Source organism: Castor canadensis, chromosome 8 (genome assembly GCF_047511655.1).
Source record: "Castor canadensis chromosome 8, mCasCan1.hap1v2, whole genome shotgun sequence".
Lineage (NCBI taxonomy): Eukaryota > Metazoa > Chordata > Mammalia > Rodentia > Castoridae > Castor > Castor canadensis.
Window position 1 is genome coordinate 18,130,933 of NC_133393.1, and position 21,891 is coordinate 18,152,823.

At 38.9% G+C, this 21,891-nt stretch overlaps 1 protein-coding gene across 3 annotated transcripts in view; it reads right to left on the bottom strand.

Annotated features, from left to right (window-relative positions):
• Zfand3 (zinc finger AN1-type containing 3) overlaps positions 1-21,891 on the bottom strand; it is a 313,724-nt gene that overhangs the window by 48,218 nt on the left and 243,615 nt on the right. For all 3 annotated transcript variants that reach the window (XM_074082281.1, XM_074082282.1, XM_074082283.1), the window contains one exon: positions 8,974-9,039. In XM_074082281.1, the coding sequence (XP_073938382.1) occupies positions 8,974-9,039 (66 nt within the window). The remainder of the gene's footprint in view (positions 1-8,973; positions 9,040-21,891) is intronic.

The window sequence follows — 21,891 nt, forward strand, 5'->3', positions numbered from 1 at the left end:
TGATTAATTCTGTCTGCTGTTCCCCCCCCCTTATTACCAAGCACTGCTTTAGTGATCGGTTTCCAGATCATACAAACTTCTTCCAGATTTTCCAATGGTCTTCTATAAGCCATAGTTAACAGCTTTCCCTAGTCCTATTTCCTGACCTTTCTTTTCACGCATCTTTCACTATTCTGTAGGAAGCTCACCTTTTCTTTACTCTCCTTTACTTATCAGCTACTCTTTCTTTCTTGGTCTCCCAAGTATATTTTTTAGCCCCTTGATTGTCTGTATTCATTTCCTTACCCATCTGTACACAGCTTTAATAGGTCTATATTTGTACTTTTCTACAGGACTATCTACAATAATCTAAAATTTAACTCATCAGGAACAAAAAAATAGTTTTACCCAATTTTTCTTCTCACTCTAGACCTGACATCAGTTGCACCTTTCTTCCCTCAGGTTTATACTTGCATTCTTTATTCTGCCAATTCCAATCAGCTCAAAGCCTATCAATTATTCTTCTAAAACATCTTCCTCAGATTTGCCTCTCTGTCTTCATGCCTCTGGACATTACCTATAGAACACTCTCTAAAAACGTAAGTATGAATGATTTTTTTTTTCAGTACTGGGGCTTGAACTCAGGACCTACATCTTGAACCATTCCACCAGCCCTTTTTGTGTTGGTTATTTTTTGAAATAGGGTCTTGCAAAGTATTTGCCCTGGTTGGCTTTGAACCACGATCCTCCTGCTCTCTGTCTTCTGGGTAGTTAGGATTACAGGCATGAGCCACAGGCACCCAGCTGAACTGACGTTTTTGGTAAATCAAGATTTACTTTATATGCAAAAGAAAAACTTACTTTACACTAACGTAATGGCAAGGCATTTTAAATACTGAAGGACTCTCCTGTAACATTAATTCTAGGTTTATTTGGCATTTTTGTTCTTGTTTTTGGTGGGATTGGGGTTTGAACTCAGGGCTTCATGCTTCAAAGCAGGCACTCTACTACTCTGGTCAGTCCATTTTATCTGGGTTTTAATATGAGATTTTAGTATATAATCTTCTTTAAAATGAAATACACCTACCTAAGACATCAGAGAAAAACAAGTTTGTCCTGTATTTCACATAATAAAACTAATTTCTCTAACAGCAAGAAGTTTCCTGATAGGTTAGTTTTGAAGATACTGCATAAAGAAGTGTATTCACTTAAAGACACAAATGACTAACATCTGAACAACCAGAATGCTCATAAATTTCTAGGTCAGAAGTATTCCTTTGTGCGCCTCTGGTACCATTTCTCCTACCTGGAAGGTCTAATTATTGTCATTTAGTGAAGTTGCATGAACAAGTTGAACTGAGTTGTACCTCAATTTTCCCAAGTATTAGTTGTTTGTGTTACTCAAAAACATTGTTATATTTGAAGTTTTCCATTCACATTTGAAAACACAATCCTACTGCTAGACTTTCCCTCTACATTCCAGTATCCCCTTATTATTCTTCATGATTCTTAAGAACTAAGTTGCAAACATTGTACCAGAGAGGTCAGTCTTTAAAAGGAAAGGATCGCATTAGTATTGTATTTGCTCCTAATGATTGGCATAATCATTCCAGTCTTCACTTTGTGAAACAGACATAAGTTACATCTGTTGCTCTCTAAAGCTGGAATTAGTTGTATTTGTTTGTGTACTTATTCTACCTCTTTTTGAGTAAACTCCCAGGCACAAGATGCACATTTATCACTTCTTTTGCAGGTTTCTATAGAATCAACTATAGGACTCTGTCATAGTGATCTTTTAATAAAGTGCTGGACTAGATTGACTAACCACAGAGTCCCAGTTGGTCCTATATTCCAAGATACTCAGAAGTGGTAAGCAACCACTTCTGAAGATATGATCTATAACCATGACAACAGGCAATACAATAAGATTATGGCTTTAATCGGCCATGATTATGAAATATTTCCAAAGACATTTCATGAAAGAGATGCTTCAGAAACAGATACAGGTATGAGGAATAAGTGCCAGCCCACCTGCTGGCAGAAGAGGCAATGAGACTGTCTCTCTTCAGATAGATGAGCAAGCAGGAAAATGGGTAACACAACTTGTCTTGAAGCAGCAAGATGAGGCAGTAAAAACCCATCAGCATACATCATCCTATCATGGCCCAGTGTCATCCCAGCCTCTATTAGCTGTCGCTGCATCAGCGCAAGTCCCAGACACTTTATCCTGTTTATAATTGCTGATGAGCAGTAATAAGGCCTCCATGCCTCAGTTCCGTCCGTTCCACTTCAGCACCCACCTATTAGGTAATAACTTTTATTTACAGCCTTGCTTGATGTGCTGTTCTATTAGTACAGCCAGGAACTGAGAAGGAGAGAAAAAAAAGTCTCCTTAATGGGCAATATCATTGCAAGGCTGTGATGATTTATAATGTAGCTTTGTAGCTGTTCTATCGTGGTCCTTCCAGTAAGACTGCTGCTTTGGTTGTGAAGGCTGTATTTCTAACATGCTGCCCCTAACAGGCACACACATGCAAAGAAGCAGCAATTCAACATTCCTTCCCAGATCCATCCCCCACCCACCCCACCCCCCAACCCAAAAATGTCGTAAGAATACACTTTTTAATTCAGGTATCATGCCTCAGGGAAGCAATAAACAAGTAAATGGAAGTTCAGGGCTGTGATAACAAAAATGACCATGAAGGTAAAACAAAAACACCAGTTGTAACTGCAGTCATGGATCAAAGCAAACTGAATTTGTATAAAGCACATGACCAGAAGCCTAGGCTTCTGACATGCATGCACACACTCAAGATACACACACCTCCCAGACAGCAACAAACTACATCATGCTTTCCTTTTTATCCTGGAGTATATTTTCATTTTTCAAGTATAAAAATTCCTTTGGATAAGACACCCTGACTTGCCATCACTTATATCGCCTTTTCTCAGAATGGAGCCTTCTCCTGAAGAAAACCCAAACAAGGCGTCTAACTTTACCTTTACATGCTGAGCTGGATGCAGCACAAACATAGCGACTGGTGACAATGGGACTTTTACTGGTACAATTAAAAGCAAGTAAGCTCTCTCTTACATTTTCTGAAATCTGTACATTGTGTGGGTGTTTAAAAACTCATGCTGAACATCAAATCATCTATTTATATAATGCCTTACTCCCCATTCTCTTCTTTAACTTAAGCAATTGAGATAAAGTGCTAAAGTTATTACAGGGGGGGAAAAAAAACCCAGAAGCTAAAGCATTTAGATTATTTCCCTCCAAGTCAATGGTTGAAACCTACATCCTGGGTCAGTAATAAGCCATGATGTATCATGATAGTATTTGGCGATAACTGCTCCTTTAACAGGGCATGGCAAGGTGGCACCTTTTTGATTACAGAGAATTTTATTATAATCTTGCCAAATATTTGGTATTCATTTTGTCCTCCACACCAGGAACCAAATGAACTCCTTCAGGACTCAAGATGATGAGTGCACAAGGTAAAACATTTCTCTAATACTTTTTTCCTTGCCATGACAGATTTACTATTTTGATCTTTCTTCAATGGTTACATTAAATGCTAATAAAAAATGAAAGGTTTATATCTTCCCTAATATTCTCCTGATGGGAACTTACATATTATATAAGTAGGCCAAATTTTTAATTTTCTGCCTCAAATGCTGTTACTGCAGACCTCAGAGAAGAGCTATACCTGAAGGACCACCAAGAAAGAAAGAAAAAAGTGAAATACAGTCGAACTCACACCTAAAACCACCATCCTTGCAAGTTCCACAGAGCCCAAAGAGACATGAAGTCATCTTTAGAAGAGCCTACAGTGAGTAATATTGACCAACACAGTTTGTTGTCACTGACTCAACTCTTTAGGATTAAATGTACTGGTTGAAATGTTTCCATGAATATTGGCTCTACCAGGAGGTAAAATACACAGTTGCAGGTATTCCTAAGATTTACAGGGTCACCTCTGATTTAACATCACCATCCTTTGGCTTCTGAATCGATTTAAAAGATCTTAAATAAACCTCTTGGTAACATAACAGCAATGAAACATTTCCCTTTAACTGGCCTCTGAACACTGATGTGGAAATTGGGTGGCACATCAATCTTTTCTTAACTTCCAGGTGAAGGGGGTTTTTCCTCGTCTTTGTAAGACCACACAGTAACACCAAAAGCAGCCTGCCTTGAGAAGTGAGTGGTGCTGGGGAGACAAACAATGAATAATACAAGGCCACTCTAGTTTATGTCAGTGTTCTTCATACTGAAAAGAAAATAAGTGACCCAAAAGGAAGGGAGTGACAAAGAGAGGAAGGGAACATAAAGGCAAGGATATACTTAAAATTGAATTAACATGCTTCTTATACAGTGGAGAAATGACACTTTCTGGAAAAACTGCCTTGTTTCTAGTCCCATCTGCCTCAATCCTGAGCAATACTACAGCTCCCTTATGGCCCCACTAATGATTATTTTACTTACTACTCTACTGATATACACACAACATTTTTTTAAATTATAGTTTTTCGAGTCTATCAGAGAGTATTACTGACCCAATATATTTACTGGAAGGAAGAGTAGATATAAACATAATGGAGCCAAAGTCTGTTGACAGTATCATAAAGTTGAATTTGATTAGAAAATCATGTACTTTTTTGTATTGTAAATTCAGAAATAAAGGGACCATAGTGCCAGCCATGGTGGTTCATGCCTGTAATCTCAGCATTCTGGAGGCTGAGACAGGAGGATTGCAAGTTTGAGGCAAACACTGACTACACAGTAAGCGCCAGGCCAGCCTATGTACACAGTGAAAAGCTGTCTCAAAAAAAAAAAAAAAATCAAACAAATCAACCAAACAAACCAACAAACAAAACAAAAAGAAAAGAAAAAAGACTGTAAAATGAAAATGAAAGAAAACCTTATTAAGAATAATCAATTAGAGCCAGGTGTTAGTGGCTCCTGCCTGTAATCCTAGCTGCTCAGGAGGCAAAGATCAGGAGGATCTCAGTTCAAAGCTAGCCCCAAGCAAATAGTTCTGGAGACCTTATGGGGGGTGGGGGGGTGGAAGACTGTTACAAAAAAGACTGGCAGGGAGGGCTGGTGGAGTGGGTCAAGCAGCAGTGCACCTGTCTAGCAAGTAAGAGGCCCTGAGTTCAAACCCCATTGCCTCTAATAAAAACAGAGTAGTCGACTACAGAGATAGCCAATTTCCTTTTTTTCCATAGGCTAAAACACCTGCCCCAAGTATAATCAAGATAGGGCTAAGAACTAAGGACTAGTCAATGCCTCACATGAATGGCACTGACCCAGCTCCCACCAAAGTAGAGCCCTTGGGCTATTTACTATTTGGGGATCATCCTGCTGGAGAGAGACTAAAAATCTGTCCATTCCAGCTTCAATTTTAAGGTTTATCAGTAACAAACTTCAGCAAAATAAATACGATTAACTTACTTCTTTTCTGTAACTGCAAGTAAGTCTTTAAATAAGAAAGTCTAATAAAAGGCTATTTAACCAGAAAAATATGACCTGATGAAGATATATACCTAAATATGTAAATATCAACTGTCTAAAGAAGATGGACCATAGCTCGGACTATTATGGTTTTTGCTTATGGTATAATTTCATTAGAAAAGATAAAAGACAAAAGAGAATCTTCTGGTGGTTTGCTGCCAAGGAAATGAATTCTTTCCTTCACAATATACTTATTCTTGGCAGGAATGTTATGAGAATTAACAAGGGAACATGTGGCAAACATTCTGAGCTCTTTGAAGAAATGGAAACTCTCTCTAGTAATCTGAAGGTGTGATATGTTTTAACTCTCACTTTCTAACCAAAAGCAACCTGGAATTTGACAGCATTTTTCAGCTCTTCGCTGGTTGAAGACATCTCAGAGCTCTGCAAAGAGAACAGGGATAGGGTGGCATGGGGACAACTACACATTCCTTCACTTAATTTTTCTCTGCTTAAATACCAAAATGCTCACAATGCTGCTTATTTTATCTATCTAAAATTACACTGAGTTTAACTGTTAATAGTTCTGTATGGATAAAAGCCAGCACCTAAAGTTTTCCCACCCAGCTCACAAGTACAAACTGATCTTTCATTGCCACTACAGCTACTTTTTGCAATCTGTGTCTTAAGAGTCACAGTTACTACAAAGCAGTAGCTTAGAGCTAACCCTTGCCTCCCCACACACATACTCTCACTCACTTTGACTACCTGCAGACCAAGCCTCTACCCTGCTGCCATGACAATATCCTCTAACTGATCAAAGAGTCATGTGAAATATAAATGGAGATCAATTAACCACTCAGCCCTTTACTTCCTAAATCACATAATAATGGGCTTAATGCTAATAATCTTCACATCTAATTCTCAAAGTACTAAAAAAATGGTTTATTAAAGAAGAGATGACTAACCTTTTTTCACTGCATACTATCTAAAATATTGAACCATGTGCTTTTAATATGTATGTATTTGTATATTTGTCATTTATGAACTAAATGGATGAATACCAATTATTTAGTCTACTATGTGGGTTTATGTATACTATTTCTCTTCTTATATCAAACCCATGAACAAATTTTGAGATGTCGATTTACTTAAAAGTAACAATTTGAAAGTGGTCAAAGTTGGGATCTGAAACCAGATCTGATTCTAGAACTTGCATTTTAAAACTACTTTACTATGCGTTATATTTCCAAATCTGTGTTTTGTTTTTTCCAGATTTCACTCAATGTTATGCTTTTCAATCGTCTGTTAAAGAAAAAAATAATTACTATACAATAAAATGTAAAAAGCAGTGTAATGTGATGCAATAGAAGACAATGCAGGCTTTCATATCTGAAAGATCTATGTTCAAGCCCTGGTTCCATTACTCATAATAATTATTACTATTACTACATAATTACTATTATATTATAATTATCATGGTACTGGAGCTTGAACTCAGGACCTCATGCTTGGTAGGCAGGTACTCCAGCACCTGAGTTATGTCCCCAGTCCTTTTTGCTTCAGTCATTTTTCTAATAGGGTCTTGTAGTAATACTCCTTCCTATTTATGCCTTCCTCATAACTGGGATGACAATGCATGTCATGCCCAGCACTGCTGACTGAGATGGGGGTATCACCAACTTTTTGCCCAGGCTGGCCTCAAACCATGATCCTCCGGATTCCTGCTCCTGAGTAGCTGAGATTACAGGCATAAACCAGTACACCTAGCTACATATATTACCTCAGGAAATACACTTAACTTTCTGAGTGCCTCTTTTTAAATCTGTGAAAGAAATAATGTTAACTATCTTGCAGACCTGCTCTAAAGATTGAGCATGCATTTAAAGTATGGATAGTACCTGAAATATAATAAGCATGCAATAAATGTTATTATATTTTTAGAGTCAAAAAACAGTGTTAGAGCAGACAAGATGAAACTAAAAACATGATAGTCAGGGGGAGTTCCTGCTGGTTTTAGTATCTAACCCCAGCACACGAGTATCTTTCCCCAATCTCTCAGGATGGCTCAATGTACTCAAGACTCACTGCTCCTTCACTGCCACGGGAACATACTGCTAGTGATGAACACAATGTCTGTCCTCAGAGATGAAAATCAAATGTGTGGGAGGAAGTATGCATATCTGAAATGATGAGAGGCATGGAGCTTCTCTCAGTCACACATTTCTAGGTCTTCATTTGAGTGAATACTAGAAAAAGACTGAGAGTATCTGGCTTGGAAGGGAAATTAATGCAGTGTCCAGATCATCTGCTAAAAGCCTGAAGGAGACTGAGGTTTCTGGAAGGGAAAAGGACTGAAGTACAATGTGCACATGAAGCGCTGAGCCTGTAATCAAATGATTCTGAGTTTTCAAGCTTCTAGTTGGAGTGGATACAGTTGGCTCTCCCAATTTCCCACTAGCTAATCAGGACAATCTGTTTCACTCTAGGGCACAGTTCTCGTCTACCTAAGGAAGGTATAGAAACCCACTCTAGTGGAACTTGCTGACTGTGCACAGGAGCAATGAGAGCATGCTGAGATTATCTCACACACTTCTGCCTCAAAGCTGGTCATTTGGAAAAGAAGAGTAAAATTCAGTTCTTTAAAGTTCAATGCCTGGATGTTACTCTAAACCTCCAAAGACAGGTCTGTGAGGTTTAACATCAAAATATCGAGTATTCAAAGAAGTTAAGGTCTTACTGTAAGTTGTACATGGAAATTGTTTGTGCTATTTCTGTTGGGGAGTTACAAAGACCTTTTAAGTTATGAAAAATATTCTGACTGTGACCTTTAGAAAAACAATTATTTTTGCTTCCAAATACAATCCTTGAGATATTTTAAGTAGCAGGCAGTATTATTAGAAAAGGCAAATATTGTCTAAAATAAATTAGGCTGTAGGTTAAGGGAGCAGTGAGTATTAGGACTGCTCTTTAGAGACCCACAAGATTCATGACTTCATGTTTAATAAAAATGTCACAAATGCACAAAGATGTTTTTGGGACTCCATGCATCTGAAAACAACGCTTTTGGTACATCCCATGGCTTTAAGATAAACAAGAAAAAATAATTTCCCCAAACTAAGACAGTAGGATAGTCAAGTTACAACACCCATTTGTTTTTTTAAATACTAAAGCTTCTTTCGCCATCAACTATTATTTAAAGAACATTTTTCAGAAGATCTAAGACTTTCACAAAGTAGTCACATGCTACAAAGTGGGCAATCCCATCTGCATTTTACGTATGTTTTATGTATTGTAGCGTTCTTCAGATACTAGGAAGTTGGTAAATTCTCATGTCCACTTTCTTGGATCTAGCTGTCAGCACAACACAGTCAATCTTACCCCGAACAACATCTTTCTGACCTCTGTTCACACTCTATTCCCAATACCAAGCACAAAATATACCACTTTCTGGTAAGCACACCAAGTTAGAAGCAGTAGCTATTTTCTGACAAGAATTCAGGTAAGGAGGAGTCACAGAAGAATGATATACATACCTGTACCACAGGATCTTTTGGTTGGTGTGATTAAGGAGACATGAGCTGTGTCTGTGCATGGCCCACCTAGAAACAGAAAAGCAGGCACATCAATCAGATATCCCCCACATACCCACAGTGGCTATCAGGAATAAAGAGAAACCTAAAGGGAAAAGGATCAACCTACAAACATGCATGAGGAGGGGAAGTAGGAAAGATGGTGGTGAAGAGTTAATTCTAAGGGCCTAATTCAGCAATGTAACCTATGGATAGCCATAGCCTTTCTAAAGTCTCATGTAGTGTTAGGGAAGTCAAAGGAAACTGGGAGTGGTGGTGCATGCTTACAATCCCAGCTACTCAGGAGGCAAAGGCAGGAAGAGCATGAATTCAAGGCTAATTCAGGCAAAGTTAGTGAGACCCTATCTCAAAAACAAAATAAAAATAAAAGAGTTGGGGGCATAGTTCAAGTGGTGGAGTGCTTGCCTGGCAAGTGGATTCAACCCCCAGTCACATACAGACACACACAAAGTTAAAAGATCGGGCTGGGGATGTAGCTCAGTGGTAGAAAATGTTGGCCTGGCATGCGCTAGGCCCTGAGCTCAATCTCCAGCATTCCAAATAAAATGAGAACTAGGGTCTTATGCTTGCTAGGCAAGTGCTCCCTCACTTGAGCCATGCCTCCAGCACAAAATGAAAAATTAAAAAAGATTCATCTTTAATTAAAAGCCAGATACAGGTGAAAAGAAAGATGAGATGAATTCTTCCAAAGAGGTAAGCAAAAATACTCCATCTTGTGAGCTCAATGGTCACTCTATCTTTGAATTTATTGGAAAACTAGCCTGATTCAAAATGGGAGACTCCCTAGGGAACAAGAAACTGCTTGTCAGAAGAAATAAGAATCATTTTAATAACGTAAGGAAAGTATTGTTGACCCAAGAAGAATATCTAGTCTCATAATAAGAAGTATGACATGAAAAGGGCTTTCATGGAATCTTAGTGGGCACAGGGATCTGAAGCACAGGCATAATTCAAGAATATGCAAAAGATTTAATTAGTTAACAGGTGAAGAATTGAAAAGCAGTGATTTCATCCCACAGAATTAGGAATCAGGACCATCCATACATTCTGAAGTTGATATTGACATATACCCAGTCTACTCCCCCATCCCCCAATTGACTGTGTTCTAGCTTCTGAAATAGGAAGTACAACTATGAAGGTCAGTGGTTCTTGACTTGCCCTGGGAGAGGCAGTGCTGACGATCACGAAGGAAAAGAACAGAAAGGCAAATACATTTGTTTTGAAAAGGCTCCCCATGTAACTCTGCCCAGCTGAGAGGGAACAAAGTTACTTGGCATAGCTGTATGTCATCTATGGCTAGGCTTTATATTATTGAATTACCAACTGAAAAGGAAGGAAAGATGAAAACACTCTGAGACCTGTTCCTAGAGATCCATGGGCTTAGGGACTTGGAGATCCCACCTAGAAGTTCACCATTAGCCCACTCTTTCCTATGTCAAGGCAATAATGACAGTAAATCTTATGACACAGAGAGGAAATTTTTAAAGGGAGGAAAAACTGAGTAAGTTAATTTCAAAAAATATTTAGTCAAAGTTACTATGTACCACCACGGGTTAGTCCCGTAGTCAGGGAACTTTTAGTTATATTTGAAAGACAAAATTTATGTACATAAGTAAAGAAGATATATGAGAGCAATAAATGGCTGGATGAAAAATGATCAAGTGTCAAAGAATAGAGAATAGGTAAATGTTCTATATAAATAGGAGGAAGGATGTTCATCACTGGCCAACATTACCTGAAAATACAATAATCTGAAAATGAAACCCTGATAAACTGGAAAGTTTAGAAAGACCAGAAAGAGTAGGATAATTCAGCTGCTTCTGTTGTTTGCTTGCATGCTTGCTTGTTTTATTATTATTATTATTATTTTTTACAAATGTCACATTCACCAGAGAAAGCTTAAATATACTAAAATTCCAGAGATTCAAATGGGCAACTCTAACATGAAAACCGACAACGTGAAGAGACATTACCACATGTAAGCCTAACCCAGTCCCCACATCCTTAAGAACCCTCCAGGCATAAAATGCTTTTCTTCGTCTGTAAGGTTTTTTTGTTTTTAAATGAAGCATTTTTATTTTTGGAACATTACAGGTTTTTAGAAAAGACAAAGTTTAAGTCCAGTAACACCCTACCTACTGAGTTTTCCTGGATAAGTGAGCTTCAGTTTCTTAAACAGCAACAAAAAAATAGGAACAGTAAAATTGCTAACAGGGCAGAGGGTTCATGGATCATCTATGCAAAAAGTTTCATAAAGTATAAGGCTTTATATAGTGCACCATTACTTTCTCTTCCACTGCTTTTTATGCTCTCAAGAATCAGGACTCACATTGCTATCTGTTCTTTGGTCATGACTACCTGCACAATGAGTGTTTAGCAATGGTCATTAAGTGACAATGTAAACTATGTAATTTAATCAGGACAGCAAAGCACATTTTTAAAAGAACTTTTAAAGGAGGAATTAACAAATGGCCAAGAGAGAAAGAAATACAGGCTGAGATCCTTTATCCAAAATGCTTAGGACCAAAACTATTTGGAATTTCTGAGGGCTTTATCATTTTGGAATATTTTCATATGCATAATGTGGTATCTTTGGAGTGGGGCCAAGATTAAACAAGAAATCCATGTACATTTTACACAGGCCTCATGCACATACCTTCCATGCAATTTCATACAGTATGTTTTCAGGGTTCCTGTGTTTTGACTGTGACCCATCATGTGCCATCATGTGTGGAATTTTCCACTTGTGGCATCATGCTGGGGGCTCAAAATATTTTTCAAGTTGGAGCATTTTAATTTTCAGATTGGGGATGCTCAATCTGCACTAGAACAAACTGCATAAATCTTAAATGGACACTATGTAATACATATGTACCTATGCAATAATCATCATATCAAAATATTAGAACATTTCCTACACACAGAAAGTTCTGAGATCATTTTTAAAATACAGATTTCTGGAAATTTCGATGCTATAGGTAATGACGGACATAGGAGGACATTAAATCAGCTGAACACACTGAATATTTATAGTCCACTTAGTTACAGTGAGCTTTAGAGAGCACAAAAGTCAATGACAGTGTAACTACCAGGTACTTTGTTAAAAGGACATAAAATATTTCATACAGTAAAAATATGAGAAAGGAGAAATCATCAAGTCAAACCCCTTGAGAAATATGACTGAGACTCAGGAATTAATTTCACATTTACAAATGCCCTAGATAATTATCAAATAAGGGAATCTTTACCTCATCTGAAGGCTGAGAGTTTACTCTTTAAAAAAATTCTAATGGATGAATTTCCATAGGTTTTAGCAAATACGCAAATAACTTTTCAGCTATTGAGCATATCTCAACATGCATCATCATGAAAGTATTCTCCAGAGAGCTTGTTAAACTAACAACCCAATCCAATGTATTCACTACATTCAGTAAAGTACAAATAGAACTGTAGTTGAGCCAAGACAAATGGACAACAAGGGTAACTGGCGGTGATAATATATTGCAGCTTTGGTAATTGGACAATATTATAAACAGAGATCTTGGAATTAAGTTTGGTCTAGCAGACTATAACTTATGAAACACTTTGAACACAGAAGAGGAGGACAGGATACCGTGGGCACAGCCTGAACGGATTGAGGTGTCACCCCAAACTCTTCTAGCTCTCAAACAAAAGGAACAGCCACCAGAGGTGGCGAATCTTTTCAGGTTTCTGTCAATCATATATATATGTATATATGACAAAGTGAGGGCATCTGCTCCATCAAAAACAGGCTTGGCATTTCCTTTCTGGACTTTCTAAGGCCTGAGAAAGAGGCTGGCATATGTCCCCATAATTCACTGTAAATTTTCCTCCCATTTTTGACCACTGTTCTTTCCAAGCAGCAGGGCAGAACAGAGCAAATAATAAAGAGCTAGGTGAGGAAGCAATTCATGATTGTAGGTTGGGAGGGCGGAGTAAAAGAGATAGTGTATATTCAATGTGACTGAGCTTGGAGAAATAAATATATTTCTAAACACAGAACAATTCAAGCCATTATATTTGCCATGCAAAGAGGCTTAGACAAACTGAGATGCCAAAAAAAGGCATTTACCTGAGGGCTTAGAATTACAAGTTTAGTAGAGATTGTAGAAGTGACCAGAATGTGTCTCATTAGTTTAGAGGGTCCTTTTTAAGGTAAAAAGAGGATGTTCATTGGTCAAGCACAGACTATATCATTGTTCTAGAAAAGACTTTCATTTATACAATTCTGAGAACATTTCCCCTCAGTCAGTAGCCTTCTTTGGTATGTCACCAAATTCGGCATAGCACAAAATGAACTCCTGGCCACAAAACTTTCTTTTGGATCTTTACTAGTGGCAACTGAGTTTAGAAAAACAAAATCAGTTCTCTGTTTTAAAATGTTAACAATCATTAAGGGAGGATTCCAAGATGGCGGCTAGAGGGAGGAAGCAGAAAGCGAGCCTCCTATAGTGAAATCTTGGAGAGATGATGGAGACTCACTTTGAAGGCATAATCACTGAGAAGAGGCATAACTTTGAACCCTCCACATCTCCAGCCGGTGCAGAGAATCTCCACTTCACGTTAAACGGAGAACCGAGGAGGCCCCCGGGCCGCCAGTGGCCGGCGCCCATACGGCTTGGGAAGACGCGGACCAGGTGAGCTTCGCGGTACCGCGGTTCCCCCACAGACAAGCCTGGGCCAGAGCAGCATAGCGCCCTGGACAGACTGACCCCCACCCGGGAAAAAAAGAGAAACTGAGTACTAAGCAATAAGAACAGTTAAGACACGCCGGAAAGAGGGTGGGGCGCCCTGAGCGCTGAAGATTGGGGGAAGGGAATCCTTCCCGGGACTGTAAATAAACGAGCCAGGCGGGCCGGAGAGGCTCTGGCGGGAGCGGGGCGCGCCAGCAACCAGGAGTGGGGACGCTTGTGAGAGGAGGGAAGACCCACTTCCCACGTGAACTGTAAATAAACACGCAGGCCTGACAACGCGGGGCAGTGGCACCTTTCCCAGTGCTTGGAAAGGGAAAAGCCTGTGGCAGAGGCTCCCGCACAGGAGAACTCTGAGCAAACAAAGCCTGTGGGACCAGGTGAGTGCTAAGCTCACCCCAGAGATCTGCATAAATAACGCCGCCAGCTACAGGCTGAGAGCAGCAGGCAGGCAAGCCACAGCTGCAGATACCACTCTCAGAACTGCCTCCAGACGCTTTTTTTTCTTTTTCTCCCTACCTTTGATGAGAGAACAACCGAATTACACCTGCAAGCCGAAAAACTTACTGAAACTGTATTGCATTTGAACTGGGGACACTTGGTGGGGCTGTGTGTGTGTGTGTGTGTGTGTGTGTGTAGTTTTGTTCTACTTTATGCATCCCCTTTGATGAGACAACTACAGAAAAATCTGAGGCACCATCTACAGGATTGGAGACTGAGACGGACACCCAAATTATTAAGACTGAAACTTCATTGCATTTGAACTTGGAGGTTTTTTTGGGTTTTTTTTTAATTTTCTATTTTTTATCTTATTTTAATTCATTTTATACAGATATTTCTTTCATTTACTTATTTTTTATTTTTATTATCTTTTTTGTTTTATTTTTGATTTTCAATCCTCTGTCTCTCTAACGTCTGTTCAGCTGTAAATTAGTACACCAACGCTCCCTGTTTGTACCTTTGAAACTTTCTTGTCTGATACCTTGTTCTGTTTTCTCCTTCTTGTCTGTATATTTGTTTTACCCCTTTCTTTAACAACTTGCTTTCGATCTCAGCTCACCCTTCCATTCTAAATATTACCATTGTTATTATTACAAGCTAGAAAATACTTACTTGCACACAGTACAGGGACAGTAACAACACCAAAGACAATGATGGGAAGACAAAAAAACAGGGAAACCAGTTTCCCCACAGCAAAAAATTAGTACAGGAACCAGAGGGGAATGAAGAAAACAGATACTCAGATCCAGACCCCAACAAAATGAAGATAAACTATGCCAAAGGACCCAATGAAGCCCACAACAATAATTTAAAAGAAGACATACTACAGGTACTCAATGAGAATTTTGTAGAGATGATACTGGATAGGGTCAACCAAAATGTACAGGAGACACTCAAGAAATTCCAAGACAACAAAAATAGAGAATTTGAAAAAGCAAAAGAAGAAATAAAGGATACCATAGAAGCACTGTATAAACACCAAAGTGAAACAGAGAACACGATGAATAAATGGATAAATGAACTCAGGACAAAAATAGACAACATTAAAGAGGAAACCACTCACGATACAGAAAACCTCAGAAAAAAGAAACAGAACTGCAAAACAAAACGGAAGGCCAATCTAGCAGAACAGAACAGAAGACAGAATCTCAGAACTTGAAGATGAAATGGTAATTAAAGGAAAAACCAAAGAACTATTAATTAAACAACTCAAGACCTGTGAAGAGAACACCCACAGAGTGGGAGAAAATATTTGCCAACTATACATCAGACAAAGGACTGATAACCAGAATGTACAGGGAACTTAAAAAACTAAATTCTCCCAAAACTAATGAACCAATAAAGAAATGGGCATGTGAACTAAACAGAACTTTCTCAAAAGAAGAAATTCAAATGGCCAAAAAACACATGAAAAAATGCTCCCCATCTCTAGCAATAAAGGAAATGCAAATTAAAACCACACTAAGATTCCACCACACCCCTGTTAGAATAGCCATCATTAGCAACACCACCACCAACAGGTGTTGGCGAGGAACCCTCTTACACTGTTGGTGGGAATGTAAACTAGTACAACCACTCTGGAAAAAAATTTGGAGGCTACTTAAAAAGCTAGACATTGATCTACCATTTGATCCAGCAATACCACTCTTGGGGATATACCCAAAAGACTGTGACACAGGTTACGCCAGAGGCACCTAATGTGGTATCTATACACAATGGAATTTTATGCAGCCATGAAGAAGAACGAAATGCTATCATTTGCTGGTAAATGGATGGAATTGGAGAATATCATTCTGAGTGAGGTTAGCCTGGCCCAAAAGACCAAAAATCGTATGTTCTCCCTCATATGTGAACATTGGATCAAGGGCAAACACAACAATGGGATTGGACTTTGAGCACATGATAAAAGCAAGAGCACACAAGGGAGGGGTGAGGATAGGTAAGACACCTAAAAAATTAGCTAGTATTTGTTGCCCTTAACGCAGAGAAACTAAAGCAGATACCTTAAAAGCAACTGAAGCCAATAGGAAAAGGGGACCAGGAACTAGAGAAAAGATGAGATAAAAAAAAATTAACCTAGAAGGTAACACACACGCACAGGAAATTAATGTGAGTCAACTCCCTGTATAGCTATCCCTATCTCAACCAGCAAAACCCCTTGTTCCTTCTATTATGGCTTATACTCTCTCTACAACAAAATTAGAAATAAGGGCAAAATAGTTTCTGCTGGGTATTGAGGGGATGGGTGGTTAGGGAGGGGGTGGGGGCAGGGGAGAGAAATGACCCAAGCCTTGTATGCACATATGAATAATAAAATAAAATTAAAAAAAAAAACAATCATTAAGTTCCTTGTTACTATTACAGACTTTTTGGGAACTCTGAAGGAGATGATATTAAAGAAAAGCCAATCTAGGCTGGACATATTGGAGCATGCTTACAATCCCAGCACTCAGGAAAGAGGTATGTAAGTTTAAGGCCAGCGTGAGTTATACAGTGAGTATTCCGTCTCAGAAAAACATCTGAACTAATGTCTAGCCAATCACCATGGATGCTTGTGCTTTCTTTTGCTAAAGATACTGATTTTTTCAACTTTCTCCATTACTAGAAGATATTTAATACCAGACTAGAATTTTATATTTGATATTATATTCATGGGACTTATTTCTAAAATTCCACGTTTTGACAATTTAGTTTGGAATCTTCAATAGAATAATGCCTGTGTGTAGCTTGTGGTTTGTGACCAGAGAAGTCTGAGTACTCTATCTCTTCTTCTACAGCTGTTTCTGGTCTGTTGATGACACTTAAAAGTGTCATATATAATGTAGCACTGTGGATCAAATTTGCAATTTCACATGAAAGTCATGAAATGTTATTCTTCAGCTGTATTCCCACCAAGGAGAAATTTTTATAGTGATTCCAGTAGGGGAATACTATTTTTCTGGGGAAACAGTACTGATTTCAGCCCCTGTAAAGATGAACACATGGATCAAATTTGCATATTCACTTCAAAATTAAGACTGTATGGTACCCGTTCACGATCAACACACATGTTTCAAAGTGAAGTGGAAAAATTCTTAATGTGTTCAGCCTCATGCAGAATTACTGAACAAGTAAAAAATAAAACCTGAGCTCAAAAACCCCACAGTCTTCAATCCCATAGGCTCCCAGAGGACTAATTACTCCTCAAGACTCAAGGAGTAATTAGAAAACACTAGTTTGGAGGAGAGCTGCATTTAGACTAGGAATACTCTTAGGCAGTCAAAAATCCAAGGCTGAGTAAATATAGAGTTCATATTACTCCTTATCCTTCAAATAGTGATCAACAATCTACAGCAACAATCTACTTTGAAAGATTCTGTTAAACAGCTCTGATGGTTGGTTACTTTTGGCTGCTGATCCCACTAGCCTTCATTGGCTGTAGTTAAACCATGTGTCAAAACACATCAATTAGGAAAAATGGACTGTCAAGGAGATAGCAAAAAATTGCAGAAGTTCAATAATCTTCTCACCCTCAGCCCTTTTGTGGTAACTACAAGACATTAATACAGGGGGGAATTCCAAGATGGCGGCTAGAGGGAGGAAGCAGAAAGCGAGCCTCCTATAGTGAAATCTTGGAGAGACGCTGGAGACACACTTTGCAGGCATAATCACCGAGAAAAGGCATAACTTTGACTCCTCCACATCTCCAGCCGGCGCAGAGAATCTCCACTTCACGTTAAACGGAGAACCGAGGAGGCACCCCGGGGCCGCCAGGGGCCGGCGCCCATACGGCTTGGGAAGACGCGGACCAGGTGAGCTTCGCGGTACCGCGGTTCCCCCACAGACAAGCCTGGGCCAGAGCAGCATAGCCCCCTGGACAGACTGACCTCCACACGGGAAAAAAAGAGAAACTGAGTACTAAGCAATAAGAACAGTTAAGACACGCTGGAAAGAGGGTGGGGCGCCCTGAGCGCTGAAGATTGGGGGAAGGGAATCCTTCCTGGGACTGGAAATAAACGAGCCGGGCGGGCCGGAGAGGCTCTGGCGGGAGCGGGGCGCGCCCAGCAACCAGGAGTGGGGACGCTTGTGAGAGGAGGGAAGACCCACTTCCCACGTGAACTGTAAATAAACACGCAGGCCTGACAACGCGGGGCAGTGGCACCTTTCCCAGTGCTTGGAAAGGGGAAAGCCTGTGGCAGAGGCCCCCCTCCCCCGCACAGGAGAACTCTGAGCAAACAAAGCCTGTGGGACCAGGTGAGCGCTAGCTCACCCCAGAGATCTGCATAAATAACGCCGCCAGCTACAGGCTGAGAGCAGCAGGCAGGCAAGCCACAGTTGCAGATACCACTCTCAGAACTGCCTCCAGACGCTTTTTTTTCTTTTTCTCCCTACCTTTGATGAGAGAACAACCGAATTACACCTGCAAGCCGAAAAACTTACTGAAACTGTATTGCATTTGAACTGGGGACACTTGGTGGGACTTTTTTTTTTTTTTTTATCTTCTGTGTGTGTGTGAGTGTAGTTTTGTTCTACTTTATGCATCCCCTTTGATGAGACAACTACAGGACAACATCTGAGGCACCAACTCCAGGACTGGAGATTGAGACGGACATCCAAATTATTAAGACTGAAATTGCATTGCATATAAACTTGGAAGTTTTTTGGTTTTTTGTTTTTTTTTTAATTTTCTATTTTCCATTTTATTTTAATTCATTTTTATAAATAGATATTACTTTCATATACTTATTTTTAATTTTTTTATCTTTGATTTTCAATCCTCTCTCTGTCACTCTATTGTCTGTTCAGTTTACTGTCGATTAGTACACTAACATTCCCTCTTTATACCTTTGAAACTCTCTTGTCTGATACCTTGTTCTGCTTTCTCCCTCTTGTCTGTATATTTGTTTTCCCCTTTTCTTTAACTTCTTGCTTTCCATCTCAGCTCACTCTTCCATTCTCAATATTACCATTGTTATTATTACAAGCTAGAAAATACTTAATTACACACAGTACAGGGACAGTAACAACACCAAGGACAATGACAGGAAGACAGAAAAAACAAGGAAACCAGTTTCCCCACAGCAACAAATTAGTACAGGAACCAGAGGGGAATGAAGAAAACAGAAACTCAGAGCCAGACTCCAACAAAATGAAGATAAACTATGCCAAAGGACCCAATGAAGCCTACAAGAATAATTTAAAAGAAGACATACTACAAGTACTCAATGAGAATTTTATAGAGATGATACTGGATAGGGTCAACCAAAATGTACAGGAGACACTCAAGAAATTCCAAGACAATAAAAATAGAGAATTTGAAAAAGCAAAAGAAGAAATAAAGGAAACCATAGAAGCACTGTATAAACACCAAAGTGAAAGAGAGAACACAATGAATAAATGGATAAATGAACTCAGGACAAAAACAGACAACAATAAAGAAGAAAACAGCCAGGATATGGAAAACCTCAGAAAAAAGAACGAAACAGAACTGCAAAACAAAACGGAAGGCCAATCCAGCAGAATAGAACAAACAGAAGACAGAATCTCAGAACTTGAAGATGAAATGGTAATTAAAGGAAAAACTGAAGAACTATTAATTAAACAACTCAAGGCCTGTGAAAAGAAAATGCAAGAACTCACTGACTCCATCAAAAGACCAAACTTGAGAATCATGGGCATCGAAGAAGGAGAAGAGGTGCAAGCGAAGGGAATGCGTAATATATTCAACAAAATAATAACAGAAAATTTCCCAAATCTAGAGAAAGATATTCCCATACAAATACAAGAGGCCTCCAGGACACCAAACAGACCAGATCAAAATAGAACTACTCCACGACATATCATCATTAAAACAACAAGTTCAGAAACTAAGGAAAGAATATTGAAGGCTGCAAGAGAGAAAAAACAAGTAACATACAAAGGTAAACCCATCAAAATCACAGCAGACTTCTCAACAGAAACATTAAAAGCAAGAAGAGCGTGGGGTGAGATCTTCCGGGCACTGAATGAAAATAACTTCAACCCCAGGATACTCTACCCAGCAAAGCTATCATTCAAAATAGATGGAGCAATAAAAGTCTTCCATGATAAGCAGAAACTAAAACAATATGTGACCACAAAGCCACCATTACAAAAGATTCTGCAAGGGATCCTGCACACAGAAAGTGACACCCAACTTAACCATGAAAAGGCAGGCAGCACCAAACCACAGGATAAGAAAAAGCAAGACAGTAGAGAGTAACATCAAGTTAGGTACAGACAATCAAACCTTCAAACAACTAAGATAACTAAATGGCAGGAATCACCACATACCTATCAGTACTAATGCTTAACGTTAATGGACTTAATTCACCCATCAAAAGACACCGTTTGACAAAATGGATTAAAAAAGAAGATCCAACAATTTGTTGCTTACAGGAGACTCATCTCACCGACAGAAATAAGCATATGCTTAGGATGAAAGGCTGGAAGAAGATTTACCAAGCCAATGGCCCCCGAAAACAAGCAGGAGTAGCAATACTTATCTCTGACAAAGTAGACTTCAAACCTACATTGATCAAACGAGATAAAGAAGGACATTCCATACGAATAAAAGGGGAAATAGACCAAAAGGAAATAATAATCATCAATCTGTACGCACCCAATGTCAACGCACCCAATTTCATCAAACATACCCTGAAAGACCTAAAAGCATATATAAACGCCAACACAGTGGTTGTGGGAGACTTTAACACTCCATTATCATCAATAGATAGGTCATCCAAACAAAAACTCAATAAAGAAATCCAAGATCTAAAATATGCAATAGATCAAGTGGACCTAGTAGATGTCTACAGAACATTTCATCCAACCTCTACACAATATACATTCTTCTCAGCAGCCCATGGAACCTTCTCCAAAATAGATCATATCCTAGGGCACAAAGCAAGCCTCAGCAAATATAAGAAAATAGAAATAATACCATGCATACGATCTGACCACAATGCAGTAAAAGTAGAACTCAACAACAAAAGTAAAGACAAAAAACATGCAAACAGCTGGAAACTAAATAACTCATTACTTAATGAAGAATGGATCATCGATGCAATAAAAGAGGAAATTAAAAAGTTCCTGGAAGTCAATGAAAATGAAAACACAACCTACCGGAACCTATGGGACACAGCTAAGGCAGTCTTGAGAGGAAAGTTGATAGCCATGAGTGCATATATTAAAAAGATTGAAAGATCCCAAATCAATGACCTAATGATACATCTCAAACTCCTAGAAAAACAAGAACAAGCAAATCCCAAAACAAATAGAAGGAGAGAAATAATAAAAATAAGAGGTGAAATCAACGAAATAGAAACCAAAAAAACCATACAAAGAATTAATGAAACAAAAAGTTGGTTCTTTGAAAAAATAAACAAGATCGATAGACCCCTGGCAAACCTGACTAAAATGAGGAGAGAAAAAACCCAAATTAGTAGAATCAGGAATGCAAAAGGGGAGATAACAACAAACACCATGGAAGTCCAGGAAATCATCAGAGACTACTTTGAGAACCTATATTCAAATAAATTTGAAAATCTAAAAGAAATGGACAGATTTCTAGATACATATGATCATCCAAAACTGAACCAAGAGGAAATTAATCACCTGAATAGACCTATAACACAAAATGAAATTGAAG